The sequence below is a fragment of the Sebastes umbrosus genome, chromosome 1 (assembly GCF_015220745.1).
Source record: "Sebastes umbrosus isolate fSebUmb1 chromosome 1, fSebUmb1.pri, whole genome shotgun sequence".
In the NCBI taxonomy this organism is placed as follows: Eukaryota; Metazoa; Chordata; class Actinopteri; order Perciformes; family Sebastidae; genus Sebastes; species Sebastes umbrosus.
In genome coordinates, this window is record NC_051269.1 from 8210135 (window position 1) to 8237721 (window position 27587).

General features: G+C 41.1%; 2 protein-coding genes across 3 annotated transcripts in view; one reads left to right on the forward strand and one right to left on the reverse strand.

The window, feature by feature from the left end:
- LOC119486943 (ral GTPase-activating protein subunit beta-like) overlaps positions 1–27587 on the reverse strand; it is a 592951-nt gene that overhangs the window by 368473 nt on the left and 196891 nt on the right. The window lies entirely within an intron of this gene.
- LOC119487180 (E3 ubiquitin/ISG15 ligase TRIM25-like) lies at positions 19392–21401 on the forward strand. The gene has a single exon (XM_037767870.1). The coding sequence runs from the start codon at positions 19407–19409 to the stop codon at positions 21072–21074; it is 1668 nt and encodes a 555-aa protein (XP_037623798.1). The 5' UTR covers positions 19392–19406; the 3' UTR covers positions 21075–21401.

Consider the following 27587-nt stretch of genomic DNA (forward strand, 5'->3'; position numbering starts at 1 on the left):
GGAGCAGGAGATCACTGAGCTGAAGAGGAGAGACGCTGAGATGAAGCTGCTGTCACATCACAGAGGATCACAACCAGTTTCTTCTTAACTACCCCTCACTGTCACCACTCACTGAATCTACATCCAGCATCAATATCCGTCCTCTGAGCTACTTTGAGGACGTGACAGCGGCTGTGTCAGAAGTCAGAGATAAACTACAGGACGTTCTGAGAGAGAAATGGACAAACGTCTCACAGACAGTGACTGAAATGGATGTTTTACTGTCACAACCAGAGCCCAAGACCAGAGCTGGATTCTTAAAATATTCACGAGAAATCACACTGGATCCAAACACAGTACACAAACAGCTGTTATTATCTGAGGGGAACAGAAAAGCAACAGTAATGAGACAACAACAGTCTTATTCTAGACACCCAGACAGATTCACTGAATGTCAGCAGGTCCTGAGTAGAGAGAGTCTGACTGGACGTTGTTACTGGGAGGTGGAGTGGAGAGGGAGAGGAGTTGATGTAGCAGTCTCATACAAGAGTATCAGGAGAGCAGGGGGGGAATGGAATGAATTTTTGTTTGGATACAATGATAAATCTTGGGCGTTAGTTTGTGACCAAAACAGTTATATATTTTGGTACAACAATATCCAAACCCCCGTCTCAGGTCCTCCGTCCTCCAGAGTAGGAGTGTACCTGGATCACAGTGCAGGTATTCTGTCCTTCTACAGCGTCTCTGAAACCATGACTCTCCTCCACAGAGTCCAGACCACATTCACTGAGCCTCTCTATGCTGGACTTTGGCTTTATTGTTATGATGTCACTGCTGAGTTGTGTAAACTGAAATAGACAGAAGTCATTTAAGGGTTAAATTCAGTGTTTTAACTCTTAAACTTCTCTGGTGTCCATCATTGTTGCTGCAGAGCTGATTTGTGTCTGGACCGCAGAGGACCAGCCCTACAAACACTAAAGTGTGTCACTGCCTGACTGACTGAGTGATGAAGTTACAGGATTCATCAGCGACTGTTGCAGGTTCCTCATTGGTTGTTGCTCTTTCTAAATGAAAAGCTGGAGAACAGTTCAGTGTTTATGTTTTCTGGGGATTGTGTCAGCGGTTCATTGAATCATTACATCGTGCTGTTGTTGTGCATGTGCTATTGTTTATAGTAGTTTAAGTTACGTTACGTTGTGCTTCGTATTGTGTTACCACCGTGCATTCACACCAAGCAGGAAGCACATTAGCAAGCCACACGTCGCTACTGCGGTATGAACCCAAAATAAACACACTGTGCTGTGATTTAATATCAATAAACGGATCAAAATGATGCCGAAATAACGACATTATGATGTTGATTTGTAAAAAGACTGAATTCATGCTTTGTCGGGTCTGTCCGCAACACAGCAAGCAAACAACTTTTAAAATGCTTGTTTTCTGAACGGAGTCCGGATCGATCAGTGCCAGGCTATGCTAACATTGTAGCTGCTCCATCAACACTCCATCTAGGAATAAACACGCAGCAACAACATCAGTGATGACATCAACTTTGTAAGTATGTATATATTGTTACACACCACTTATATGATGAATGCTTTTGATACACATGCTTTAATAAAAAGCTGAAATACTTTTAACCTGCAGACTGTATGTCATGATGATATATAAAATGTATAATATACTGACTAGTACATGTCACCATTTACTATTACTGAATGCAATTTGCTTCATTATAAGTTGTCTTTCAATCAAACATTAAGATATAAGTGGAAAAAACTGTTCACAAGACATGATAGACATGACCACTGATTATTTGTGTAACAATTTAGCCACAAATTCACATCCTGACCAGATACGGTCCAGACAGATACTCGCTTTAGACTGAGTCTTGTTCTTTTCATGTCTTCACTGCACAGAGATCAGCTGTCAATCAAACATTATGGGCTCTACTTTGTAAACTTCTCTGTGCTCTAAATGTTTGATGAATATTTGTATATATATATATATATATATATATATATATGTGTGTGTGTGTGTGTGTGTTGTTGTTTCTCTTCCACTGCACGGGTCTTAAAGGAAGGTCTAGTGATTTATTTCTTATCATAGATATTCTGTTCTCACTACTTTTTGTAACGATATCTAGAATCACATTTATTTGTTGGGCAGACTAAATGTTGTCGTCCAGATCGACGTACAAACGAGATCCTAAGATGTTTAATGAAACTGTAATTATCATGATCATAATCAATAAGGAAATCATTATTCTCTGTTACATCGCTGAGATTCTGCTCAAACAAACTGATTGTGTGGATGAAAATGAATCTGTACGTGAAATCATTGAACAAGAGTCATTTAGCAGACTTTACTGATGGGATGTGTGAACAAACTGAAGGTTTCTATAATCAATAAACAAGAATGAACTAAGTCTTTTCTTGTCTTTTTTCCAGGGTATCATACAAAGCTCCAGGCTGCTTTGGATCAGGATGACGTCCTGAAATTGAACTGTTTTGTCACAAATGCTTCAAAGTTAAATATGTGAGAAAATTATTATGAAGCATATTTAAATATTTCAGGACAGTTTAGTTTGATAACTCCGTGTTGTCAGTCAGCTGTTTTTAACCAGTCAAAGAACAGCATTTGTTGTGAAATCACACTGGATCCAAACTGATTTGGTGTTCATGGTATTCGACCTCTAAATCACTATTCCAATGCTTAGTCTGTTTATGATAAATATCCCATGAAATAAGGAATAATCCCACAACATTATTCATATTTAACATTGATTATTATTAGTTATTCTCAGATGGATTTCTCTGTTTGTTGTGTGTAGAGGTGGCTTTACTTTACTGTTTAAGTTCTGGACTACTCCACACTGTCTTCTGTCTGAGTGTCCTGAATAGTGTATATAGAGTAGTCTTTGTCCAAATGAACCCGTACAAATTCACAAGTGCATACTTTTGTGTTTGAAAGTGCTTCTGTCTCCGCATATTGACTGCTGAACACGTGGAGATTCTCTCAGAAAGCGCCGACTTGGACCACAAGAGGTCAGGAGTGCTCAGTTTTAAAGTGGTCTGAGGATGTTAATCCACCAATCTGACAGCCTGAACTCATTCAGTCAAAGTCCAAGCCAAGCTTTCACATCTAGCTGTTAGTCTGAAGGACATGAATGTCATCAGGACACTGAGCCATATCACAGTCAGATGCTGAACTAGCGTTCCTGAACCTCGTCATCGCTGTCATTACTGTGAATGCTCATTTTGATCCAGAGATTTCTGTAGAACATGTGACTGATGGACAGTAGTTCAGACACTGCAGTGAGCTTAATGGAGATCGTCTGACCTCTTGACCTCTAGTAGAAGACGTTGCATGGTGTGAAGGACAGCAAACGGCCGTATTGTTGGCATGTGATTGAACGTGCATCAGTAATTACATTTAGCACAGATGTAGGTTTATATGTTATGAAAAGATATAGATATCGGGGCGCTGCCAATTTGGCCATTTTCCAAAGTGGCCGCCATTTAGGCGTTAATATTCCAAAACGTTGCAGAAAACTGATTTTATGACTCGTGATGATTTCCAAGGTGAGTTCAAGCTGATTAGATCAGATGTCAGAAGATCACAGGCATGTTTTTATTTACCTCTTTACCTTTAAAGGGTACTTTTTAAAAGCTTTTAACCTGAGAAAAACGTGAAAACCAAATATAAGGAGAATGGTAACTTCAGGGTCAAACTTCATCTCCTTGCCTTCATGATAGAATGACAACCACCTTTAGAACAGCAAGATCTTCAGCTTTCCATCGGTGTATTTATCTTTTCATTAGCAGTAAAACTGACAGAGATAACGCTGGATACATTTCTCGTTCACCAGTAACCTCTAATCACAGTTAAAGTGGTTGTATTGCTAACTAGCCGTGATATCGGCCCAACTAAAGGAGAAAATCATCATCAATTGCTTCTGCTGCTTTTGTTCTCTCTCCATTCAGTCCTGTTGCTAGTGAAACAGGTCGATAAGGTTGCTTTCACTCATAACCCGTTTGGTTCCCTGAAAAGGTGGGTCTCGGTCCGCCTCCATGTGGACTCTGGTGCGGTTTGTTTATGTAATTTTAGCATGATTTCAAAAGCTAAACTAATAAATCCATCTGCTGATTGTGAAATCTGTTCAGGAAGTGATTTCATTGATCTGTATTTAAGGCCATGTATAGAAGCACGCCAACGAGGAGGTTTTCCCTGATTAACAGGTCAAAAGCAGTTAAACCCACCGATCGTAAGGTCGACGGTTCGATCCCCGGCTGCTCCGGTCACATGCCGATGTGTCCATGAGCAAGACACTTAATCCTAAATTAGCCATCGGTGTGTGACCGAGTATTTAGATTAGATCCTAGTTGGCACCTTGCATGGCAGCCTCTGTCATCAGTGTGTGAATGTGTTTGTGAATGCTGACATGTAGTGTAAAGCGCTTTGAGTGGTCTGAAGACTAGAAAAGTGCTATATAAATGCAAGTCCATTTACCATTAACCATTAACTCTACATAAAAAAAGTGTGTGACAGCGATCTCACAGTAATACACCCCATTCACGTGTCCGTGTGCTCCCCGACGTTTTCACTATGCATTCACACCAATCATCTGAAAGCGTGTAAAGGGGATTTTGTACAGTCTTGTCTCTACTATTATTCATCATAACATGGCTGATTTGCAGTCTAATAATACTAACTAGAAAATGCATTTCCTGCTGAAAATGCGTGGGAATGCTGACAGCTGAAAGGACCTGCAGGAGCTCTGCTTCTGGACCCTAAACTTCTGAATAATATGTGCAACTGTAGGAACATCAAGCTGCTTGGAGATGGTCTTATAGCCTTTACCTTTAACATGAAGGTCTATCATTGTCTTTCTAATCTCCTGAGACAACTCTCTCCTTAGCTTTCTGTGGTCCATGTTCAGTTTGGTACACACCATGATACCAAACAGCACAGTGACTACTTTTGACCCTTTAAATAGGCAGACTGATTACAAGTTTGAAGATACCTGTGATGCTATTTACAGGACACACCTTAGTTTAACATGTCCCTATGGTCACATTATTTTACATCTTTTCTAGGGGTACCATCATTTTTGTCCAGGCCAGTTTCATTAGTTTGTTTTTTAAAATGATTCTATTGAACCATAATTCAAAAGCAATGTCTGATTTTCATTAGTTCATTTTCAGCAAATTTTTATTTATTATTACTTTTGTCAGTTTCAAGTTATTTCAGTGACAATTGTGGGTTTTTCTTTCTTTAACGGAAGGGTACCAACAATTTTGTCCACGTCTGTAGCTAGCTCTAATGCACCCCCCCCTAACTCATGCTAACTCATATCCGGGTTTTAGGACTCATTCCTGTAGCACTCTATAGCTAGTGAGCTAGGCGACATGCATTCCCAAGACCCCCAACAGATCACGTCAAAGATGCAACTAATTGTAATGGGTGATCTTTCCCCCGTCGCCACACCCCTTAATCACTGAGATTGAGAACGGTTGACACCTTGATCACTCCCCTAGTCTAGCAGCCCCTTAAAGGGAACAGCTGGTGGCCAAGCGGAGGCTCGGCTCACTCTGTTCTGTCCTGTTACTGCTGTTGAGGGAGATGAACATCAGACTGAGGTGCCGTTTGTAGTCTTAGCTCCCCCCTTTTTGTTTAAAGTGGTGGCCCAACACCAACATAGGTTTCTTGCTGTAATAGTGGAGGGGCATTTATTTAGTTTATCTGTAAACCAGCTGTTGTGGAGGTAATCGGGAAGTGAACATTCCTAGCTCTCTGCCAGTTAACAGGACGGTTGGGTTGCTATATCCTTGCAGGTGGTTGGTCAGTGGGTGGAGGGATTCTTCTTGTGTTGGGGTTCTTATTGCATGTGGCTTGCTGTGTCCTCCTAACCCCTGTGTGCTCTTTACCTTGCAGTGTGAGTGGAAGTAACTGTGTGTTTTTCCAACTACTGGTGGTGGTGAACTGTTCTGCATTTCCTCTCCCCTCACTCCATTCCTCCTGTGGGTTTCCCTGGCACCCTTCCTCCTGTACTGGTAAGGTTAGTGGTGTAGTGACATTTTTTTAAAAACACTTTAACTCTATTTTTGTAATAAAGGACATTATTTTTCTAGCCTGGCCTCTCTTGCAGCTTTTATCATTGCAGCAACTAATCACCATTTTTGAATTTAAATAAAAGTTATTTGATTTTGAAACTTGAAACTCACGTCTCTGCCCCGTCTCTTTATCAAGGAACTTGTGTAATTTGGTTGGGTTATTCTCTGGGTGAAATTCCCAGAGTGGCGTTGTCGGGTTGTAATAGCCTGGGTTTCTGCTAAGTGCCCGGGTTACATAATAATTATGCATTTTGTAATGGAGTTATTAAAACAGATTGCTCCGTCCTGGCCGAACAGTCACCGTCGGTGCAGAGAAGGCGTCATGGTCTCAGTGGTCACGCTGTCCTGCAGCTGAGTAGAGCCTCACTTCTGGATATTTTGCGCATGCTTACTTTGAGGAATTGATGTAAGCACAAATTCTCAATTCATATTTGAGTTGTGACATACATCTTTCAAAATGATTTCCTTAAATTTGAATAACATAGTTTAAGATAAAATGTGCATGTTAGAGCCATTTGTTCAGTAGAAATATCTGTGATTAATTTACATTTTGTTTTATTTGCTTGAGATAAATAACTGTAGTTTCACTGCAGTGTGCTCAATAAGGACCAAGTGTGACTGCAGCCAGTCCTGTATTCTGATTGGGCGAAAGCTAAATTGTGCTGCATGTGCTCTTTAAACGATTCAGTTGAAGCCATGCAGCCTGGAGAGCACACTAGTCTTTGACCGTGCTTAATATACCGTGCTTAATATTACTGTTCTTGCTTTTTTACTGCTTATGTTTTTGATATTTTGTTACCATTTTTGTATTTGAAGACTGAAGAAAGATTTTCAGTAAACGGTTGAAATGAAGAACATGGACTACGGAGTTTTATTGAAACACGCGTCAACTACATGCTTGGACTCTATAGCTTAAGTGGGCATCTTTAAGAAATAGACGGAGCCACACTTACATTAGTCAAAGACTATGCTCGTTAAGGAAACGAAGCATATGGATGGACCCCTTGTAAAGAGACGTGGATTATGGACATAATTCTTCACGTAACAAGGATATAAGAGCCACGTTGATTTTCATCGCTGTGCACTAAAGGAAAGTGAGTACATGAAGATCTCAGTCTACAATGTCCTTACATTCTGGAGCCATGTTCAATTAAGCCTCAAGTCGTTTTGCAACTAAGCTGCAGTGGTCATTCTTTGAAGTGCACATGTTAAAACTCTTGAAAACGTCTGTGGACATATTGTGGAAGAGTGAGAAGCTGTCGTTTTGAAGAAAACAAGACAGTTTGTGTGCATTAAACCTTGGCAAGAGTGACGCCGTAGATAATGGAAGTTGCAGAAAACGGCCAGAAGAGGGAGTCAAAGCCCACGGCAAAGGCTGTGGAAGAAAAACTGAACAGGCTTAAGAATGAAAGAAAAGGCAAGCTGGCTCATCTCACTCGTAAAAGAAGGGAGATTGAAAATCTCAAGAAAGATAAAGTTAATGCTGAAATAATTAAAGATGAAGCATTATTTATCTTTTGGAAGTTCTTTAGAGAATTTAAAGAGCTTAATGCAGAAATATGAACTCTTCTAGAAGACGAAGATAAAGAAGAGGAGCAGTGTAACTGGTACATGCCCAAATGTGTGGACTTTGAGAACTTTGTTCAGGAAACAGAGGACTGGATTGAAAAGATTAAGAGACATCCTGAAGAAGAGAATGATGATGGCAATAAATATGAGGATGATGATGACATAAAGCCAAGTGATAGCATCTCAGAGGTCATCAGTCGCACATCCAAGAGAAGCTCCGTGCTTAGCCATGCATCACAAGCATCCAGTGCAAGTTCTGCTCGTTTGAAGCTGCAGGCAGAGCGGGAAGAGCTGTTAGCACGTGCTGCCTTTCTTAAGAAACGTCAAGACATTGAGATGGAAGAAACACGCTTAAAGGCGCGCAAAGAGCAAGTGGAGCTAGATGCCAAGATTGCTGCATCAGACGCCAAAATAAAGGTGTATGCAGATTATGAAGATGGTCAAGATGGCATGAATGAATATTACGAGTCAAAAAGCAAGTACAAAGTGGGTTTAAAGGACATGTATGTTAAAGATGAAGATGGTGAGACACAAGTGAGTTTCCCAGCACCTGTAGGCCCAAAGCACCCAGCTCAGACTGCTAATGATCATCACAGAGCTTCGCCTCTTAAAGCAGCCAGGTCAGCAGTACCTCCCCCTCAGAGAGCAGCTAGTTCAACAGTACCTCCAGACCCTTCACAGCAAGCAGGTTCCTCTGATGGCATCTCCAAAATAATGCAGCGCCAGAATGAGATAACAGAAATGCTAGTCAAGCAGCAAAACATGTCACAACTCCCACAGAGAGATGTTCCAACTTTCTCAGGAGATCCACTCAGCTACCGTTCGTTTATAAGGGCATTCGAACAGACTATTGAGAACAAGACTGCTAGTGCACAAGATAGGTTATTCTACCTGCAGCAGTTCACAAGTGGAGAACCTCTTAACCTTGTTCGTAGTTGTGAACACATGCGGCCAGATGAAGGTTACAGAGAAGCTAGGAGGCTCCTTCAACAACAGTATGGAGATGAACTGCGAATTGCCACAGCCTTGATGAATAAAGCTCTTGAATGGCCTCAGATAAAATAAGAAGACAGGAAAGCATTAAATGCATATGCTTTGTTCCTCATAGGATGTCGAAACACTATGAGTGATGTGGATTACATGGATGAGATGGACAACCCTAGCAATATGAAGACTGTCATCTCAAAACTCCCCTTCAAACTAAAAGAACGGTGGAGAAATCGAGCATATGAAATCCAAACAAAAACAGGAAGAAGAGCCAGGTTTTCTGACCTGGTGGATTTCATCAACTGGCAAGCAAAGGTCAGCAACGACCCACTTTTTGGAGATATTTTGGATGTCAGCGTAGAAGGAAAGGGGAAGCCTAAGATAAACATTAAGACAAGTAACCCCAAGAGCATCAGTTTTGCTACAAGTGTCTCTCCGGCTGGAAGACACAGTGGTGCTCAACAACCACAAGAGAAGAAGTATGGTTCAGCCAAACTATCTGATGTTTTCCAAAAACCCTGCATGTACTGTCATAAAAGCCACACCTTGGAGTTTTGTGAGAAGATAAAAGAACAGACTCCCAAAGACAGAATCAAATTCTTAACATCACAAGGACTCTGTTTTGGATGCCTCACACCAGGTCACATGAGTAAATATTGTCGTAAGAGAATGCAATGCCAGGAGTGTTCAGGAAAACACCCAAGCATTTTGCATGTTGTGAAGGAATTCCCAGTTCTGTCCGAAAAGGATGAAAATAGGAATACAGAAACTACTAACGCGGTCACAAGCGCCTTCGTAGGAACAGAACATGAAAGCAGCAGAGACACTGGGGCAGGTAATGGAGAAGATATCCTTTCCATAGTACCAGTGAAAATAAAGTCCAAAAGAAGTGACAAGGTGATCCAGGTCTATGCGTTTTTAGACCAAGGAAGCACAGCAACCTTCTGTACCGATGAGGTCAGGCAGCGGCTTAACCTCCGAGGAAGGAAAGCGGAACTCTTACTCACTACTATGGCATCAGAAAAGAAGGTGAGCACTCACGTTCTGTCAGATCTGGAAGTATGCAGCCTGGAAGGGAAGAATTACATCGACCTTCCGCAGGCGTTCACTCAACCAAGTATACCAGTGAAAAAAGACAACATTCCTCTTCAGAAAGATGTGGATCGATGGCCTTATCTGCATGAAGTTCGCATCTCGCATATCGAAGCAGAAGTCGGCTTGCTTATTGGTACTGATGCCTTTAAAGCCGTGGAGCCCCAGCAGATAATAAACAGCAGATGTGATGGGCCGTATGCAGTGAAGACTCCTCTTGGATGGGTCATCAACGGTCCACTCAGAGGCACCACTACAGCCAACCTAGAAATGGTGAGTCACTCAGTCAATCGCATTTCAGTATCCAATGTGGAAAACCTGTTGACTCAGCTGTACAATGCAGACTTCCCAGAGAGAGGATACGATGATAAGACTGAGATGTCACAGGAGGACCGTCAGTTCCTTGACTCAGTGAAAGGATCAACACAGCTAGTTGATGGTCACTACTGCATCGGACTACCACTGAAAGACGAAGACTTAAAAATGCCTGATAACAGATCTTTAGCCGAGCAGCGCCTTACAAGCCTCATAATGGGAAAAATTGTCAAGATAATGCCAGACTCGAAAGGAACCGTCCGCAGTGTCTGTGTTCAGACGAAGACAAGCACATTGGAGAGACCCATAACTAAGATATGCCTCTTGGAGGAGGCATTGTGAAGATCAAAAGAGACTGAATAAGTTAAAGACATTTATCTGTTTAGGTTAAAGCAAATATGTATCTTTAAAACCTGAAAAAAGGATTTATAGTTTGTTGTATAAGTATTAGTATTAGTATTGTATAAGTGGACAATGTCTCTAAGCATTTATGTTTGATAATTGATATGCTAACAGCCTAGTCAATTAGGGGCAGGTTATGTTAGAGCCATTTGTTCAGTAGAAATATCTGTGGTTAATTTACATTTTGTTTTATTTGCTTGAGATAAATAACTCTGTAGTTTCACTGCAGTGTGCTCAATAAGGACCAAGTGTGACTGCAGCCAGTCCTGTATTCTGATTGGGCGAAAGCTAAATTGTGCTGCATGTGCTCTTTAAACGATTCAGTTGAAGCCATGGAGCCTGGAGAGCACACTAGTCTTTGACCGTGCTTAATATACCGTGCTTAATATTACTGTTCTTGCCTTTTTACTGCTTATGTTTTTGATATTTTGTTACCATTTTTGTATTTGAAGACTGAAGAAAGATTTTCAGTAAACGGTTGAAATGAAGAACATGGACTACGGAGTTTTATTGAAACACGCGTCAACTACATGCTTGGACTCTATAGCTTAAGTGGGCATCTTTAAGAAATAGACGGAGCCACACTTACAACGTGGCTGATTTGCAGTCTAATAATACTAACTAGAAAATGCATTTCCTGCTGAAAATGCGTGGGAATGCTGACAGCTGAAAGGACCTGCAGGATCTCTGTTCTAGTCAGCTGCTCGATAGCGGTGTTTTAGTTTTAGTCTTTTCAAGTTATATTGAGTGTAGGGAGCCTTCCTTTAGGCCTGTTTTCATTTGGTGTTCCCCTTCTCCCTTTGAATCGCTTGCGATTTTTGTGGTTATCCTTCAGGAGTAACTTTAAGATTCCCCTGGGGCCTCATGTATAAACGGTGCGCACGTACTAAAATGTTGCGTACGCTGTGTTTCACGCTCACGCCGGGATGTATAAAAGTCAACGTGACGTGAGAATGTGCGGACCGTGCCGTAAATTCTAGACCAGTCGTGAAAATGTGCGGGCCGTCCTCCAAACTCTGTCATCTGGCAGTGTCAAACTACAAAGTACTGAAACTCGCTAAATGCGTAAAAATATTTTTTCCACTCAACTTACTGAGCTTTATTTATGATGTGGGATCCAAAAAAACCCACATATTTCTTTATTAGTTTGTGCATAATATTTAACATCAGAAGGCACAACAAAAACACATTTAAACTAATGTCCCAGAGATGACATGCCTTAACCACCGTGTCAAAACCAAAATCACGTGCTGCACAATGTGGCAGACCAACATGCTGTGTCTGTGCTCCAGAGGAGCTACAGATGGATGAACCGGACCCTGGCACACCTAACAATGAGCCAAAAGCAGCAGCTTTACAGCGCCGTTTAGATGCAACACACAGAATGTAAAGCAACGAGGTGAGTTGAGACAAACATTTATTTTTCAACAAGGTCTTTTAATATATAACTTATCCCACCAAGAACCTCATTCATTCTTTTTAATTCATTGCATATATATATATATATATATGTATATATATATATATATATATTCTTCATTGTATTGACAATCTCTCTCTGTGACTCACAGCACAGCGTTAGTGAGGACACGGCCAGACCGCCGCCCCTCAGCAGTCGAGGCTCGGGCGCAGCTGATCGTTCTTCTTTTTGTTCTTTTTCCAGCGTGATTTGCCATCGTTATTTGGACAATAGGTGACAGCATGGAGCGTGTTTATAGTCATTTGCATAGTTATTAATGGGAGGAGACAAGGCGGACCAAGTGGCACGTGCAGCTGCGCTCAATTTCACGTTCATTGAGATGTATAAAGGAAAGGTACGCAGGAACAGGCGTACGCACAGTTTTATACATGTGGAAATTTCTGTGTTTATGTACTTTTCCAATTTTGTTAGTACGCCATCTTCCAGTGTGAAAGCTGCGCAGTCTTTTATACATGAGGCCCCTGGTCCGCAATTGCGTCCCTCCCCCTGTCCCCCTGATGGTTAACTTAACGGAAAATGTCCTGGGGTCTCATTTATAACCGTTGCGTACGCACAAAACGGGGCCTGAAATGTGCGTACGCCACTTCCCACGAAACAGTTGTGATCTATAAAAACAAACTTGACGGGAGAATGTGCGCACCGGTACGGAAACTTTGACCCGTGCGTACGCACATTATGGAGGCACCGAGGCAGGGGAAACTGGAGATGCAGATGAATTGAAGCCAGACTGTAGACATTAAATGTTATTATACGTATAATGATGCCTCTCACACATTTAACTTCACTTCATACTTATATCCACTTTATCATAAACATTTAAAACAGCAGTGTTCTTTGTGCTCGTGAGCCATAACTATTACATAAGCACCTTACAAATGTAAAAGATCAACACAAATCTCAAAGCAAATTCCGCTCAATATCTCATCAGCGCTGTCTCACCATCATGTCCCCCCCTCCACCACCGGAGCTCAGAGGAGATCTGAGAGGAGAGGACCGGACTTCCGAGAGTCGCAGTCAGCTGTGGAGCAGCTGATGAAATCATCATCATCGGTTGTAGAAATCCAAGATTATATCAAATAGCATTAAAGAATGGCAGAACAGAGCGCCAATAGTTTTAATAATATCTACTAATAGTGTGCAGATATCACCAAGTACCATATTAGTTTTCATAAAGTTGTTGTGTAAAATCGCTGCAGTAAACATGATGTAACCCTCTGGGAAAACCAGTTGTTTCTAAAACATTTAGAGATATTTCCCTCACTGAAAATTCCTTTTATTTAATAAATAACCACATTCTATATTTTATTCAGAAATTAATTTATCATTGTTTATTTTATTTCCGTTTTTGCTCAGAGTTTTAACTTTAACAAACTTTAACAAATAAGCTCATTGGTTCAAAGTGAAATAACTGTTGCTATTGGTGTCAAACATTCCAAGTGGGAGTGCAATCAGCCCGGTGTTGTTTAACATAATGATAAATGATATATTTGAAAATTTAGATGGATGCATCAAATCAGCGATATATGCAGATGATGGGGCAATATGGATGAGGGGAAGAAATGTGCCATATGTGATGGAAAATATAAGGAAAGCAATAGGGAAAGTGGAGAAATGGTCATATGAGTGGGGATTCAAAATGTCAACAAATAAAACATGTTATATGATATTTACAAAAAAGAGAAACATTAATACTGAGAATTTAACATTATATGGTCAGTTGATGGAGAGGGTGAATGAATACAAATATCTGGGTCTATGGCTAGACAGTAAATATACATGGCATGTTCATATAAAACATCTGGAAACAAAATGCAAAAAAGTAATAAATAATAAACTACGAGCTGTGGCTGGATGTGACTGGGGGGCAGATAAACAGTCATTGATTGACATATATAGGGCGATCATGAGATCAACAATAGATTATGGTTGTATAGTTTATGAAGCAGCAACAAAGACATCATTACAAAAAGTGGATAGAGTACAGTGTAGAGCATTACGGTTATGTATCGGAGCTATCAAGTCAACACCCATTAATGCAGTATTAATTGAAGCAGGAGAGACTACACTGGAATTAAGAAGAGAGAAATTAGCTCTAGCATACTGGGTCAGGTTAAAAGGAAGTGGAGAAGAAAATCCTACAAAGGTAACATTACAAAACTGTTGGGAATACTCTAAGTTTCAAGGATATGGATTTGGATGGACAACGGAAGAAAAAGTGCGGACATATGGATTAGAGGCCTTAGAGTTCACCAGGTCGACACCAGTAAGCAGCGTACCCCCCTGGCTGCTCCCAGAAGTTAAAATAGACATGAGTATCATTGAAAAGAAAAGGGAATGGCAAGTAAATGAAGTGGGAGTTAAAACAAGTGTATACCTAAGGAACAGCTATAATAATTATCTCAAAATATATACAGATGGATCCAAAAATAAACAGGGGTGTGTGGGAGTTGGTATATATATTCCAGAATTTAAAATATCTATTTCCAAAAGACTTTCAGACCAGGTATCAGTGTACACAGCAGAAATAGTGGCAATCATCATTGCAATGCAGTGGGTGGAGGAGGTCAGACCTGACAGAGTGGTGATATGCACGGATTCAAAAGCTGTTTTGGAAAGTATACATTCAACAAAAGCTGTAAGGCAAGATCTAATCATTGAACTGTACTATAGCTTGCTAAGACTACACAGAGGGGGTATAGATGTATTATTCTGTTGGGTTCCAGCACACGAGGGGGTGAAAGGAAATGAGTTTGCAGATAAACTAGCAAAAAGTTCACTGCAAAAAGACATTACAGAACCAGTTTTACTTGGGAAAGGAGAAGGAAAAGCTGTGATTAAAAGGAAAGGAGTGGAGATATGGCAGAAAAGATGGGAGGAGGACCAGAAAGGAAGGAGATATTTCAAAATACAAAAGTCGGTCATAACAAAGTCGTATAAAGAAAGGAACAGAAGGGAAGAAATCATCATAACAAGACTCAGACTGGATCACACTGGTCTTAATGGCACTTTGGCTTTAACGGGGAAAAGGAACAGTGACAAGTGTGGGGGTTGTGGTGATAAAGAAAATGTGGAGCATATCCTAATTCATTGTAAAAAGTTTGAGGCTGAAAGACAAAGACTACAGGACCAAGTCAGAGAGGAGGGACGGGACTGGGATCTGATGGGGATACTGGGAACAGAGGGTGAGGGGGCTGAAGGCACCAGGAAGGCATTATTAATGTTCTTAAGAGACACAGGATTGGTGGATAGAAGTTAAGAGTAGGAGTAAAGAGCAAATGACATGATGTTACACACTCTTGTACAGTAGGTGGCGGTATGCACCTTAAAGTTGGTTGCGATCCGCCAGAAACCGAGAGAAGAAGAAGAAGAAGAAACATCCCAAGTCCCGCCTCCTCACTCAGGTGAGAGACGCAGTGGAGTGTGGGAAACACGGAGATTGATGAGAGAGCAGCGGAGAAGCTGGATTTACAGAGTGATATTATTACTACTTATACTTGATATACTACTGAACAGAGAGAAGTAAAACTATATCTGAGCCAGTAAGAGCTCCGTCACCTATTGAAGCGACCTGAGAACATCTGAGAGCATCGTTTTATTCTTTTCTTCTCTCGGTGCGTTCCAAACATTAAAGCAGCCGCCGCACATGGCATCACGAGTCAAATGCTCTGAGCTGGCATAGTGAAATGTTTTGCCACTGAGCTGTATTCTAAAATGATATTTTGTATTTCTTTGGTGATAGAGGCAGAAAGAGATATGTGTGTGTAATATGTGTGTGTTATTTACATTGTGTGGACAGAGAGGGATTATGTAGCTGAAGTTCATGGGTTATGAGATTAGCTTGATTCTGTTCATCCCTGTGCTGCTTGTGTGCATCAACGCAAGGTGTCAGTGTTGTGACAGGGAAAGTATTCACATTGCCTTACTCACAATATTCACATATAGTGAGTATTTAATGTTTAAACTGTAGGTTGTTTGCATAATAATCTACAACTCAAATGGGTTCACATATTAAATAGTCATTTAATAGTGTTGTTTACACTTTACTATTGAGTGGTTTATAATAATAGTGAGGTTGACATATTTCATATGTTAATATTACGATGCAAGTTAATATTGTGATGCAACATTTATCCTACATTCATGGGTTAAGCATTGAAAAGTTGTATTATATGTTGATATTGATCAAATTAAACTGTACAGTTAAGAGCTTGGATAGATTTGCATATATTGCTATATAAGCCGTGTTATTTTACACAGGCTAGGTTTTCTGGATACCCTTGAACTCCGGATTTGGATTGGAATCTATTGGATACTTATTCATCAGGTGGGTTACAATGACATGACTTATTAATTTATTTATGGTTTATTAGATAGGGACAGATACAGTATACATATAGACAAAATGAAAATGGCTATCCGATGCAACTATCAGACTGTCTCCAGTGCGCCACCGCGCTGCGCCACTCTGCCTCCTCCAGTCATCTCCAAACAGCACATCTTCACCAGTATGGATTGTGTAAATTAACAAAGTGTGTAAATGAAGCCAGTGACAGCTCTCACACAATCGTTACACTCCATATCTTCATTATCATTATCAGTCCTAATCATAATGCAGGACAAGTTCACTATAAAAACTTAAATAATAAATAAATAAATATAAATAGTGTACACCTGTCAAACTTCCTTTCTTCTAATTATATACAGGTGGGGGATATTACTGACTGTCTTGATCACTTTAAGTGAATGGATCAGTGTGATTGCTGTAAAGATATGAACACAGCGGTGAGACTCGGAACATGCTGCATGGTGCTGGTGGATATACCGTCACTGTGAGGACTACGTGACGTGAATGACAGAATCAGGGGGGAACGAGTGTTCAGAGACCTCCTCACCTACAAACACCTCCATCTCTGTGTCAGAAAAACTCTTTTTCTCTGTCTTCCTCTCGGGAGTTGCCGTGATTCACCGTAAAGAACCACTGATCAACAGGCTCATTCACATGCAGAAACATTCATGAGGTGCTTTGCATCGACCATTTATGGTTGAATGTGGGCGTGTAGTGGGCGGAATATGAGGCGGATCCACGTGCGCACATTTCCAGGTGGACTGTGATTTATAAAGGGAACATTGCGTGCAGGTGTGCGTACGCACAGTTTTATAAGTCAGATTTTTTTTTGGCGCATGCCATTTTTCGGCTTTTGTGCACACATACATTTTTAGTATGGATCCTACCCACAGTTTTATAAAAGAGACACCTGGTAATTTTCTTCCAGGACATTTTCTGTTTTTCTTCAGATGTTTTTTCTTAGAGTGTGGTGGCTGATCAGCGCAAGACCTACGAAAAATATGAAAATGTTCTAAAATGTCCCGTGGTACCAGTCCATCTATCCCCTCATTCACAAACGTTCAGGGGAACCACCCTATGTTTTCCCTGACAATGCAACATTATTTTTCATACTGCCTGCCTGAATATACCTGTATTCTCCCTCCGTCTGAAACGCTCCGCAAAACCAAGCAAACCAACAATGTGCGCACTTTAATCACGTCCAAAACATTCAAATTTGTGGATCCCAAAGTGTAAACAATGTGCTGGAGTATGGCAATGGAATATTTAATTGGATTTCTTTTGGTCAAACTTTGCCTCCAGCAACCCGCTTCCTCAGTTCTTGTATCATGCCGTAACCCGGCCAGCGTTTGCTGTTATACAATAGTATATACATGTTTTTAAAGTGCTATTGCATATCAAAAAAATAAAACAAAAAAATGAATCCTACTGGAGTTGGCACCTTGCCGTGGTGGAGAAGCTTGTGTGTCTCTTTAACCCTGTATTTCAACAGGAGACTGATCTAAGTTTCCTTATAAGTTCAACCAAGTCAGCTTGGTCACAGGTTAGAGACCGGACAAATATCAGCTCCTTTGCTCAGATTTGAAGGCCATTGCAAAAATAAAACATTGTCATATGAACCTGAAGTGCTTACTCCAACTAAAAAGTTCTCATGTCATCTCTGTCAGTTTTACTGCTAGCAATACAACCCAAAGTTCAGCATCACTTTAACTGTGATTAGAGGTTACTGGCGACCAATAAATGTATCCAGCGTTACCTCTGTCAGTTTTACTGCTTTATTGGTTGTCATTCTACCATGAAGGCATGGGGGTGAAGTTTGACCCTGAAGTGACCATGCTCCTTTTATTTGGTTTTCATGTTTTTCTCAGGTTAAAAGCTTTTAAAAAGTACACTTAAAAAATGAGGAGGTGAAAAAACAATTTCTGTGATCTTCTGACATCTGATCTCTTCAGCTTGAACGCACCTTGGAAATCATCAAGAGTCGTAAAATCAGTTTTCTGCAACGTTTTGGAAAACCTATTTTGCGGCCATTTTGGAAAATGGCTGCCGCGTCCGTCAGGGGCCCGAATTGGCAGCGCCCCGATATCTATATCTTTTCGTGACATATAACCCTACATCTGTGCCAAATGTGTTGCTTTAATCGCAAAATGCACAATTGTTATGAATATTTCAGCTTAGCTGCCCCGCTGTTACATGAGATTTAGATTTATTTTTCATTTCTTTTCTGTAAATCTTTTAATCTGGAAAGAACTTTGTACTTAAGTTTGACAAGTGTTATATAAATTATTATTATTATTACTACACTAGTTGCTTAGGTTACTTATCTCTACTTTCTTATGTAAAATGAAAAATTAAGCAGTAAAACAATGGCTTATGAGATTTCTTAAAAACAATCTCTGCAGCCTCAGGAGTGTGTGTAATGTGTCACTAGCCTGTCAGTAAACGGCTGCCCGTACAGCGGTCCGTTGCCCACACCGGGTTCCTGTCCTGGGTGAGGAAGAGTTTATGAGAAATGTGGAGCCATCACCAAAGCCTGAGGAGCCAAGAAATATTTTACAGCTGAAAACTGAAATGTTTTCAAATGTGGAGCAGGTTTGAACCGAGGCTCCGTTTGTAAATGACGAAACATACTGTGCGTTCCAAAACCCATTCTACCATACTACTTAGTATGACTGAAAAAAAGATTTTTTATGTCCCAATACATAGTATGTCAAATGCAGTGTGCCAAAAATACCAGGATGTCCCACTACATCTGGTCACATTTTACAGAATGAAAGCCAGCATGCTTTTCTGGCTGTTCTGACCCACAATCCTCTGCACAGCAGATATATTGTATTCATACTGCATGCAACAGTACGTACTTTGTAAGGGCAGCTGCAGTGTACTAGAAGTAAAAAGGAAAAGTATGTGATTTGGGACGTAGTCAGTCGTGCTGCTCCTCGTCCTGGAATGATTCATAGCTTGATAACCCGGTCCTCTTATTTCCTTGTTCCCTCCCCTTCAGATGGACAGTTTGAAGGTGGGTGTAACCAACATAACACATGATGATTACATCAGAGCTCAAACTAGTGTCGGTTCTCAGGAAGTGAAACTCAGACAGTCGTTGCTACTGAGAGGTGAAATGGCGCAGAAAGGAGTTCAGCTGGAGAGAGAGTCATTCTCTTGTTCGATCTGTCTGGATCTACTGAAGGATCCGGTGGCTATTCCCTGTGGACACAGCTACTGCATGAACTGTATTAAAAGCTTCTGGGATGGAGAGGATGAGAAGAAGATCTACAGCTGCCCTCAGTGTAGGCAGACCTTCACACCGAGGCCTGTCCTGCTGAAAAACACCATGTTAGCAGTTTTAGTGGAGGAACTGAAGAAGACTGGACTCCAAGCTGCTCCTGCTGATCACTGCTATGCTGGACCTGAAGATGTGGCCTGTGATGTCTGCACTGGGAGGAAACTGAAAGCCTTTAAGTCCTGTCTGGTGTGCCTGGTCTCTTACTGTGAGAAACACCTCCAGCTGCATTACGATGTAGCTCAATTAAAGAAACACAAGCTGGTGGAGCCCTCCAAGAAGCTCCAGGAGAACATCTGCTCTCGTCACGACGAGGTGATGAAGATGTTCTGTCGTACTGATCAGCAGTGTATCTGTTATCTCTGCTCTGTGGATGAACATAAAGGCCACGACACCGTCTCAGCTGCAGCAGAAAGGACCGAGAGGCAGAGAGAGCTGGAGGTGAGTCGACTCAACATCCAGCAGAGGATCCAGGACAGAGAGAAAGATGTGAAGCTGCTCCAACAGGAGGTGGAGGCTGTCAATCGCTCTGCTGATAAAGCAGTGGAGGACAGCGAGAAGATCTTCACCGAGCTGATCCGTCTCATGGAGAAAAGAAGCTGTGATGTGAAGCAGCAGGTCAGATCCCAGCAGAAAAGTGAAGTGAGTCGAGTCAAAGAGCTTCAGGAGAAGCTGGAGCAGGAGATCACTGAGCTGAAGAGGAGAGACGCTGAGATGAAGCTGCTGTCACACACAGAGGATCACAACCAGTTTCTTCTTAACTACCCCTCACTGTCACCACTCACTGAATCTACATCCAGCATCAATATCCGTCCTCTGAGCTACTTTGAGGACGTGACGGCGGCTGTGTCAGAAGTCAGAGATAAACTACAGGACGTTCTGAGAGAGAAATGGACAAACGTCTCACAGACAGTGACTGAAATGGATGTTTTACTGTCACAACCAGAGCCCAAGACCAGAGCTGGATTCTTACAATATTCACGAGAAATCACACTGGATCCAAACACAGCACACACACATCTGTTATTATCTGAGGGGAACAGAAAAGCAACATTTATGAGACAACAACAGTCTTATTCTAGTCACCCAGACAGATTCACTGCATGTCGTCAGGTCCTGAGTAGAGAGAGTCTGACTGGACGTTGTTACTGGGAGGTGGAGAGGAGAGGGGGAGCAGTTTATGTAGCAGTCACATACAAGAGTATCAGGAGAGCAGGGGGGTCGAATGAATGTTACTTTGGATACAGTGATAAATCTTGGGCGTTAGTTTGTGACCAAAACAGTTATAGCTTTCGGTACAACAATATCCAAACCCCCGTCTCAGGTCCTCCGTCCTCCAGAGTAGGAGTGTACCTGGATCACAGTGCAGGTATTCTGTCCTTCTACAGCGTCTCTGAAACCATGACTCTCCTCCACAGAGTCCAGACCACATTCACTGAGCCTCTCTATGCTGGACTTTATCTTCATTATTATGATGACACTGCTGAGTTGTGTAAACTGAAATAGACAGAAGTCATTTAAGGGTTAAATTCAGTGTTTTAACTCTTAAACTTCTCTGGTGTCCATCATTGTTGCTGCAGAGCTGATTTGTGTCTGGACCGCAGAGGACCAGCCCTACAAACACTAAAGTGTGTCACTGCCTGACTGACTGAGTGATGAAGTTACAGGATTCATCAGCGACTGTTGCAGGTTCCTCATTGGTTGTTGCTCTTTCTAAATGAAAAGCTGGAGAACAGTTCAGTGTTTATGTTTTCTGGGGATTGTGTCAGCGGTTCATTGAATCATTACATCGTGCTGTTGTTGTGCATGTGCTATTGTTTATAGTAGTTTAAGTTACGTTACGTTGTGCTTCGTATTGTGTTACCACCGTGCATTCACACCAAGCAGGAAGCACATTAGCAAGCCACACGTCGCTACTGCGGTATGAACCCAAAATAAACACACTGTGCTGTGATTTAATATCAATAAACGGATCAAAATGATGCCGAAATAACGACAATATGATGTTGATTAGTAAACAGTCTGAATTCATGCTTTGTCGGGTCTGTCCGCAACACAGCAAGCAAACAACTTTTAAAATGCTTGTTTTCTGAACGGAGTCCGGATCGATCAGTGCCAGGCTATGCTAACATTGTAGCTGCTCCATCAACACTCCATCTAGGAATAAACACGCAGCAACAACATCAGTGATGACATCAACTTTGTAAGTATGTATATATTGTTACACACCACTTATATGATGAATGCTTTTGATACACATGCTTTAATAAAAAGCTGAAATACTTTTAACCTGCAGACTGTATGTCATGATGATACATTTACACCTTGTATAAAATGTATAATATACTGACTAGTAAATGTCACCATTTACTATCACTGAATGCAATTTGCTTCATTATAAGTTGTCTTTCAATCAAACATTAAGATATAAGTGGAAAAAACTCTTCATAAAACATGATAGACATGACCACTGATTATTTGTGTAACAATTTAGCCACAAATTCACATCCTGACCAGATACGGTCCAGACAGATACTCGCTTTAGACTGAGTCTTGTTCTTTTCATGTCTTCACTGCACAGAGATCAGCTGTCAATCAAACATTATGGGCTCTACTTTGTAAACTTCTCTGTGCTCTAAATGTTTGATGAATATTTGTATATATATATATGTGTGTGTGTGTGTGTGTGTTGTTGTTTCTCTTCCACTGCACGGGTCTTAAAGGAACGTCTAGTGATTTATTTCTTATCATAGATATTCTGTTCTCACCACTTTTTGTAAAGATATCTAGAATCACATTTATTTGTTGGGCAGACTAAATGTTGTCGTCCAAATCGACGTACAAACGAGATCCTAAGATGTTTAATGAAACTGTAATTATCATGATCATAATCAATAAGGAAATCATTATTCTCTGTTACATCGCTGAGATTCTGCTCAAACAAACTGATGGTGTGGATGAAAATGAATCTGTACGTGAAATCATTGAACGAGAGTCATTTAACAGACTTTACTGATGGGATGTGTGAACAAACTGGTTTCTATAATCAATAAACAAGAATGAACTAAGTCTTTTCTTGTCTTTTTTCCAGGGTATCATACAAAGCTGATGGAGTAAATGTGACTAGGAGAGAATAACTGAGGCAGTTTTCCTCCTGAAACACCACAAAGTCCAGTGTTCATGTTTAGAGTCAGTCAGTCTCTGTTTAAAAACAATCTAAAAAAAAGATTAAAACTAAATGGTCACATCACTTATTAGTTGTGACATGAGGATTTTGTTATCATAGTTATTGAACACAATCACAAGTTCATATATTGAATACAAATTCCAACTTCTTTCCCCACATACTGATAGAAGAACGCTCTTTTTCTCCACTTCAGCTCGTATTATTCCTCTGACGATACGCTCAACACTTGTTTCTAGACCGTGTTCAGAACGTTTTATTTTCACTGGGCTTGTTGTCTCCTCTGTATAACCACAGCTGTGGTGCTTTGGTGATTCTCTGAGCAACCTGGAGAGCACACAAACGGGACTATTGTTTGTTCTTTATTCAAACCGTATCATGCAGCTTTAAACACAACAACTGTTGTGGATTTATGGCTTTTTAAACTGTTTTGGATTCATGAACGAAACCGTCTTGCCACATGGACTCTACATCTCTTTCTTTACATATTTACATCTCTTTCTTTATGTGCATTTATTTTGTTCGTTGCAACACATGAGATTGATTTAAAGTGTGTATTGATCAAATCTCTTGGATTGTTGTGTAAGATGCATTACAAGAGCCACAATGAGGTGGATCACCAGACGGCACTGATTACTTCCAGAGTGAAGACAGGTGGAGCTACAGTTGACACAGATGACGGCCTGATTACTGAAGGATGCAATCGTCCAATAGGATGCTTTGTGTGTGTGTGTGTGTGTGTGTGTGTGTGTGTGTGTGTGTGTGTGTGTGTGTGCGTGCGTGCGCGTGCCTGGCAAAGCTGTATATAAAGTTGTTTCTGACACTTGCGTCTGTTTGACGTTGGTGTCGGCAGAGATGTTGGTTTTTGATTCAGTTTAACGCTCTTTGACTAAAGACAACAACATAGAAAGAGTCAAGTCTATGTAGTGTTCTCCTTTTCCAGTTTGTTCAGAGCTCCAAAGCCTCAAACACATATCTGTTGGGGTGAAAGAGCTTCTTCGTTTCATTATCTGATCAAAGAAAAAAGCCCATGTTTAAAATGCTGTTAGATAACTGGAAGTTTGGGGAATTTCTTCCTACTACTTTTTCTTTTTAACAAATCTACAATAATAGAGAGAATCCTGTAGTTCAGGCTTTTTTTCTCCATAAAACACCAGACTTTTAGAAAACTTAATAACACTTTTTTACCATGATGACTACTGTGGGTTGTCAGGCTGATGACGACTTAACATGGTGGACACATTTGAGCTTCAGATGTCCTACAGAACCTCTGTCTTTCCTTGAATCTAAACTTGTTAATACAATATATTGTATTACCCCAAGTGATGCTGTACAGGTCTTGACCAGGGAGGTTTTATAGAGGAAACTTGATATTGAAAAAAAGAACTCACATCTGTGTCTTTTAATTATTAGGGTGTCTTGGTAGTGTGTAGGTCTTGGTAGTGTGTAGGTCTTGGTAGTGTGTAGGTCTTGGTTGACCCTCACCTTTTAATATCTTAGGTTTATGGCATTTCACATTCTTCCTGTTTTTGATCGTGGAATGAATGAAAGGTCACTATCCATCCTCTCTCTCTCTCTCAGCACATTTTAAAAACAACCGCAGTGTAGAAAATGTACATGATGACAATGAATACAAAGCAAGCAACAATAAGAACAGAGTAAAATCAATAAACACTAGAATGGCTCTCGGAGAGCGCAGACCTCCGCCAAGGTGCCTGACTTTAAAAACAGATCACAGCTCACAGCTGGCGGTACCCTGAGGTGGTAAGCTTGTTATTAACACGGTGTGTTTCCGTGTAACGTATCGGCGGATGCCTCTCTCATTCAGCAGCCTTGTTATGTCTGTATAACGTTACACTACGTCGTCTCTCATCCCGTCATCTACCGCTTTTTTTTCTCTTTCTCACCGCGGACGGCCAGCAGCTCCCGTCGCACCTCGATGTCTCGCCACACATCCACACACGTATCTCTCTGCTCTCAGAAGGAAGAAGGCGGGGTCATGCGTCATCAACGTGTCATCAGCTACACTGCGCATGTGTTGTACCCTGTGGTCTTAATGCTCAGGCTAATTGGAATTCTTATAAGAAAATCCTGAATCTGGATCATGATCCGGATCGCCACCAAAATCTAATGGATTGTTCATTGTGCTACACTCCACCCCTCCAAAACAATTCATTCAAATCCATCACAAACTTTTTGGAGTAATCCTGCTAACAGACAAACCAACGCTGATGAAAACATAACCTCGGGCCTTGAAGGAGGTAATAATGTGCACATAATAGCAGTAAAGGAGTTGCAGCACAACAGAAAATTAACTTAAAGAAATGCCAGCAAAAAGAGGTTCAGCAGCGACTTCAACTATTCTGTTTGTCTGAGCTGTTGATATGAAAAGGTAAGCTGTTCCAGAGGTTAGCAGCGAGGACTAAATTTAGATATGATTTTACTTGCATCTTGCACATGAGAATCTGATTCTAGTTAGCTCTAATGTGCTAAAATGCTAACTCATATCCAGGCTTTAGGACTCATTCCTGTAGCACTCTTTAGCTAGTGAGCTAGGCGACATGCATTCCCAAGACCCCCAACAGATCACGTCAAAGTTGCAACTAATTGTAATGGGTGATCTTTCCCCCGTCGCCACACCCCTTAATCACTGAGACTGAGAACGGTTGACACCTTGATCACTCCCCTAGTCTAGCAGCCCCTTAAAGGGAGCAGCTGGTGGCCAAGCGGAGGCTCGGCTCACTCTGTTCTGCCCTGTTACTGCTGTTGAGGGAGATGAACATCAGACTAAGGTGCCGTTTGCAGTGTCATCTCCCCCCCGCGACGCTCGTGCAGCTTTATATGAAGAGCGTAGGATACGGTGTGTGTGCGTTGGCGTGCTGGAGGATCACACGTGGGCCAATTGTTTGGTCACCGTAACTTGTGGCTCGAGGAACGAGGAAACTGGTGCTTCCTGTGTGACGTAGTTGGCTGTACGTGGCGGAGGAGGAGCTCTGTTGCCACTGCTGTTTTTGTCCCTTAGATAGTTATTTTATTTTTCCTATTTCTGGTTATTAAGTTATTTTTGGTTGTATTGGGCTTTTGAATGTTGATTTATTTTTAATAATCTGTTTACCCGTTTACCTCTAACTTCTGCATTTGTTGTTAGTGTGTTTTGCTTTTGTTAATTTGTTTCTTTCTTTTTGTTTAAAGTGGTGGCCCAACACCAACATAGGTTTCTTGCTGTAATAGTGGAGGGGGCATTTATCTAGTTTATCTGTAAACCAGCTGTTGTGGAGGTAATCGGGAAGTGAACATTCCTAGCTCTCTGCCAGTTAACAGGACGGTTGGGTTGCTATATCCTTGCAGGTGGTTGGTCAGTGGGTGGAGGGATTCTTCTTGTGTTGGGGTTCTTATTGCATGTGGCTTGCTGTGTCCTCCTAACCCCTGTGTGCTCTTTACCTTGCAGTGTGAGTGGAAGTAACTGTGTGTTTTTCCAACTACTGGTGGTGGTGAACTGTTCTGCATTTCCTCTCCCCTCACTCCATTCCTCCTGTGGGTTTCCCTGGCACCCTTCCTCCTGTACTGGTAAGGTTAGTGGTGTAGTGACATTTAATAAAACATTTGAACTCTATTTTTGTAATAAAGGACATTATTTTTCTAGCCTGGCCTCTCTTGCAGCTTTTATCATTGCAGCAACTAATCACCATTTTTGAATTTAAATAAAAGTTATTTGATTTTGAAACTTGAAACTCACGTCTCTGCCCCGTCTCTTTATCAAGGAACTTGTGTAATTTGGTTGGGTTATGCTCTGGGTGAAATTCCCAGAGTGGCGTTGTCGGGTTGTAATAGCCTGGGTTTCTGCTAAGTGCCCGGGTTACATAATAATTATGAATTTTGTAATGGAGTTATTAAAACAGATTGCTCCGTCCTGGCCGAACAGTCACCGTCGGTGCAGAGAAGGCGTCATGGTCTCAGTGGTCACGCTGTCCAGCAGCTGAGTAGAGCCTCACTTCTGGATATTTTGCGCATGCTTACTTTGAGGAATTGATGTAAGCACAAATTCTCAATTCATATTTGAGTTGTGACATACATCTTTCAAAATGATTTCCTTAAATTTGAATAACATAGTTTAAGATAAAATGTGCATGTTAGAGCCATTTGTTCAGTAGAAATATCTGTGGTTAATTTACATTTTGTTTTATTTGCTTGAGATAAATAACTCTGTAGTTTCACTGCAGTGTGCTCAATAAGGACCAATTGTGACTGCAGCCAGTCCTGTATTCTGATTGGGCGAAAGCTAAATTGTGCTGCATGTGCTCGTTAAACGATTCAGTTGAAGCCATGGAGCCTGGAGAGCACACTGGTCTTTGACCGTGCTTAATATACCGTGCTTAATATTACTGTTCTTACCTTTTTACTGCTTATGTTTTTGATATTTTGTTACCATTTTTGTATTTGAAGACTAAAGAAAGATTTTCAGTAAACGGTTGAAATGAAGAACATGGACTACGGAGTTTTATTGAAACACGCGTCAACTACATGCTTGGACTCTATAGCTTAAGTGGGCATCTTTAAGAAATAGACGGAGCCACACTTACAACGTGGCTGATTTGCAGTCTAATAATACCAACTAGAAAATGCATTTCCTGCTGAAAATGCGTGGGAATGCTGACAGCTGAAAGGACCTGCAGGATCTCTGTTCTAGTCAGCTGCTCGTTAGCGGTGTTTTAGTTTTAGTCTTTTCAAGTTATATTGAGTGTAGGGAGCCTTCCTTTAGGCCTGTTTTCATTTGGTGTTTCCCCTCTCCCTTTGAATCGCTTGCGATTTTTGTGGTTATCCTTCAGGAGTAACTT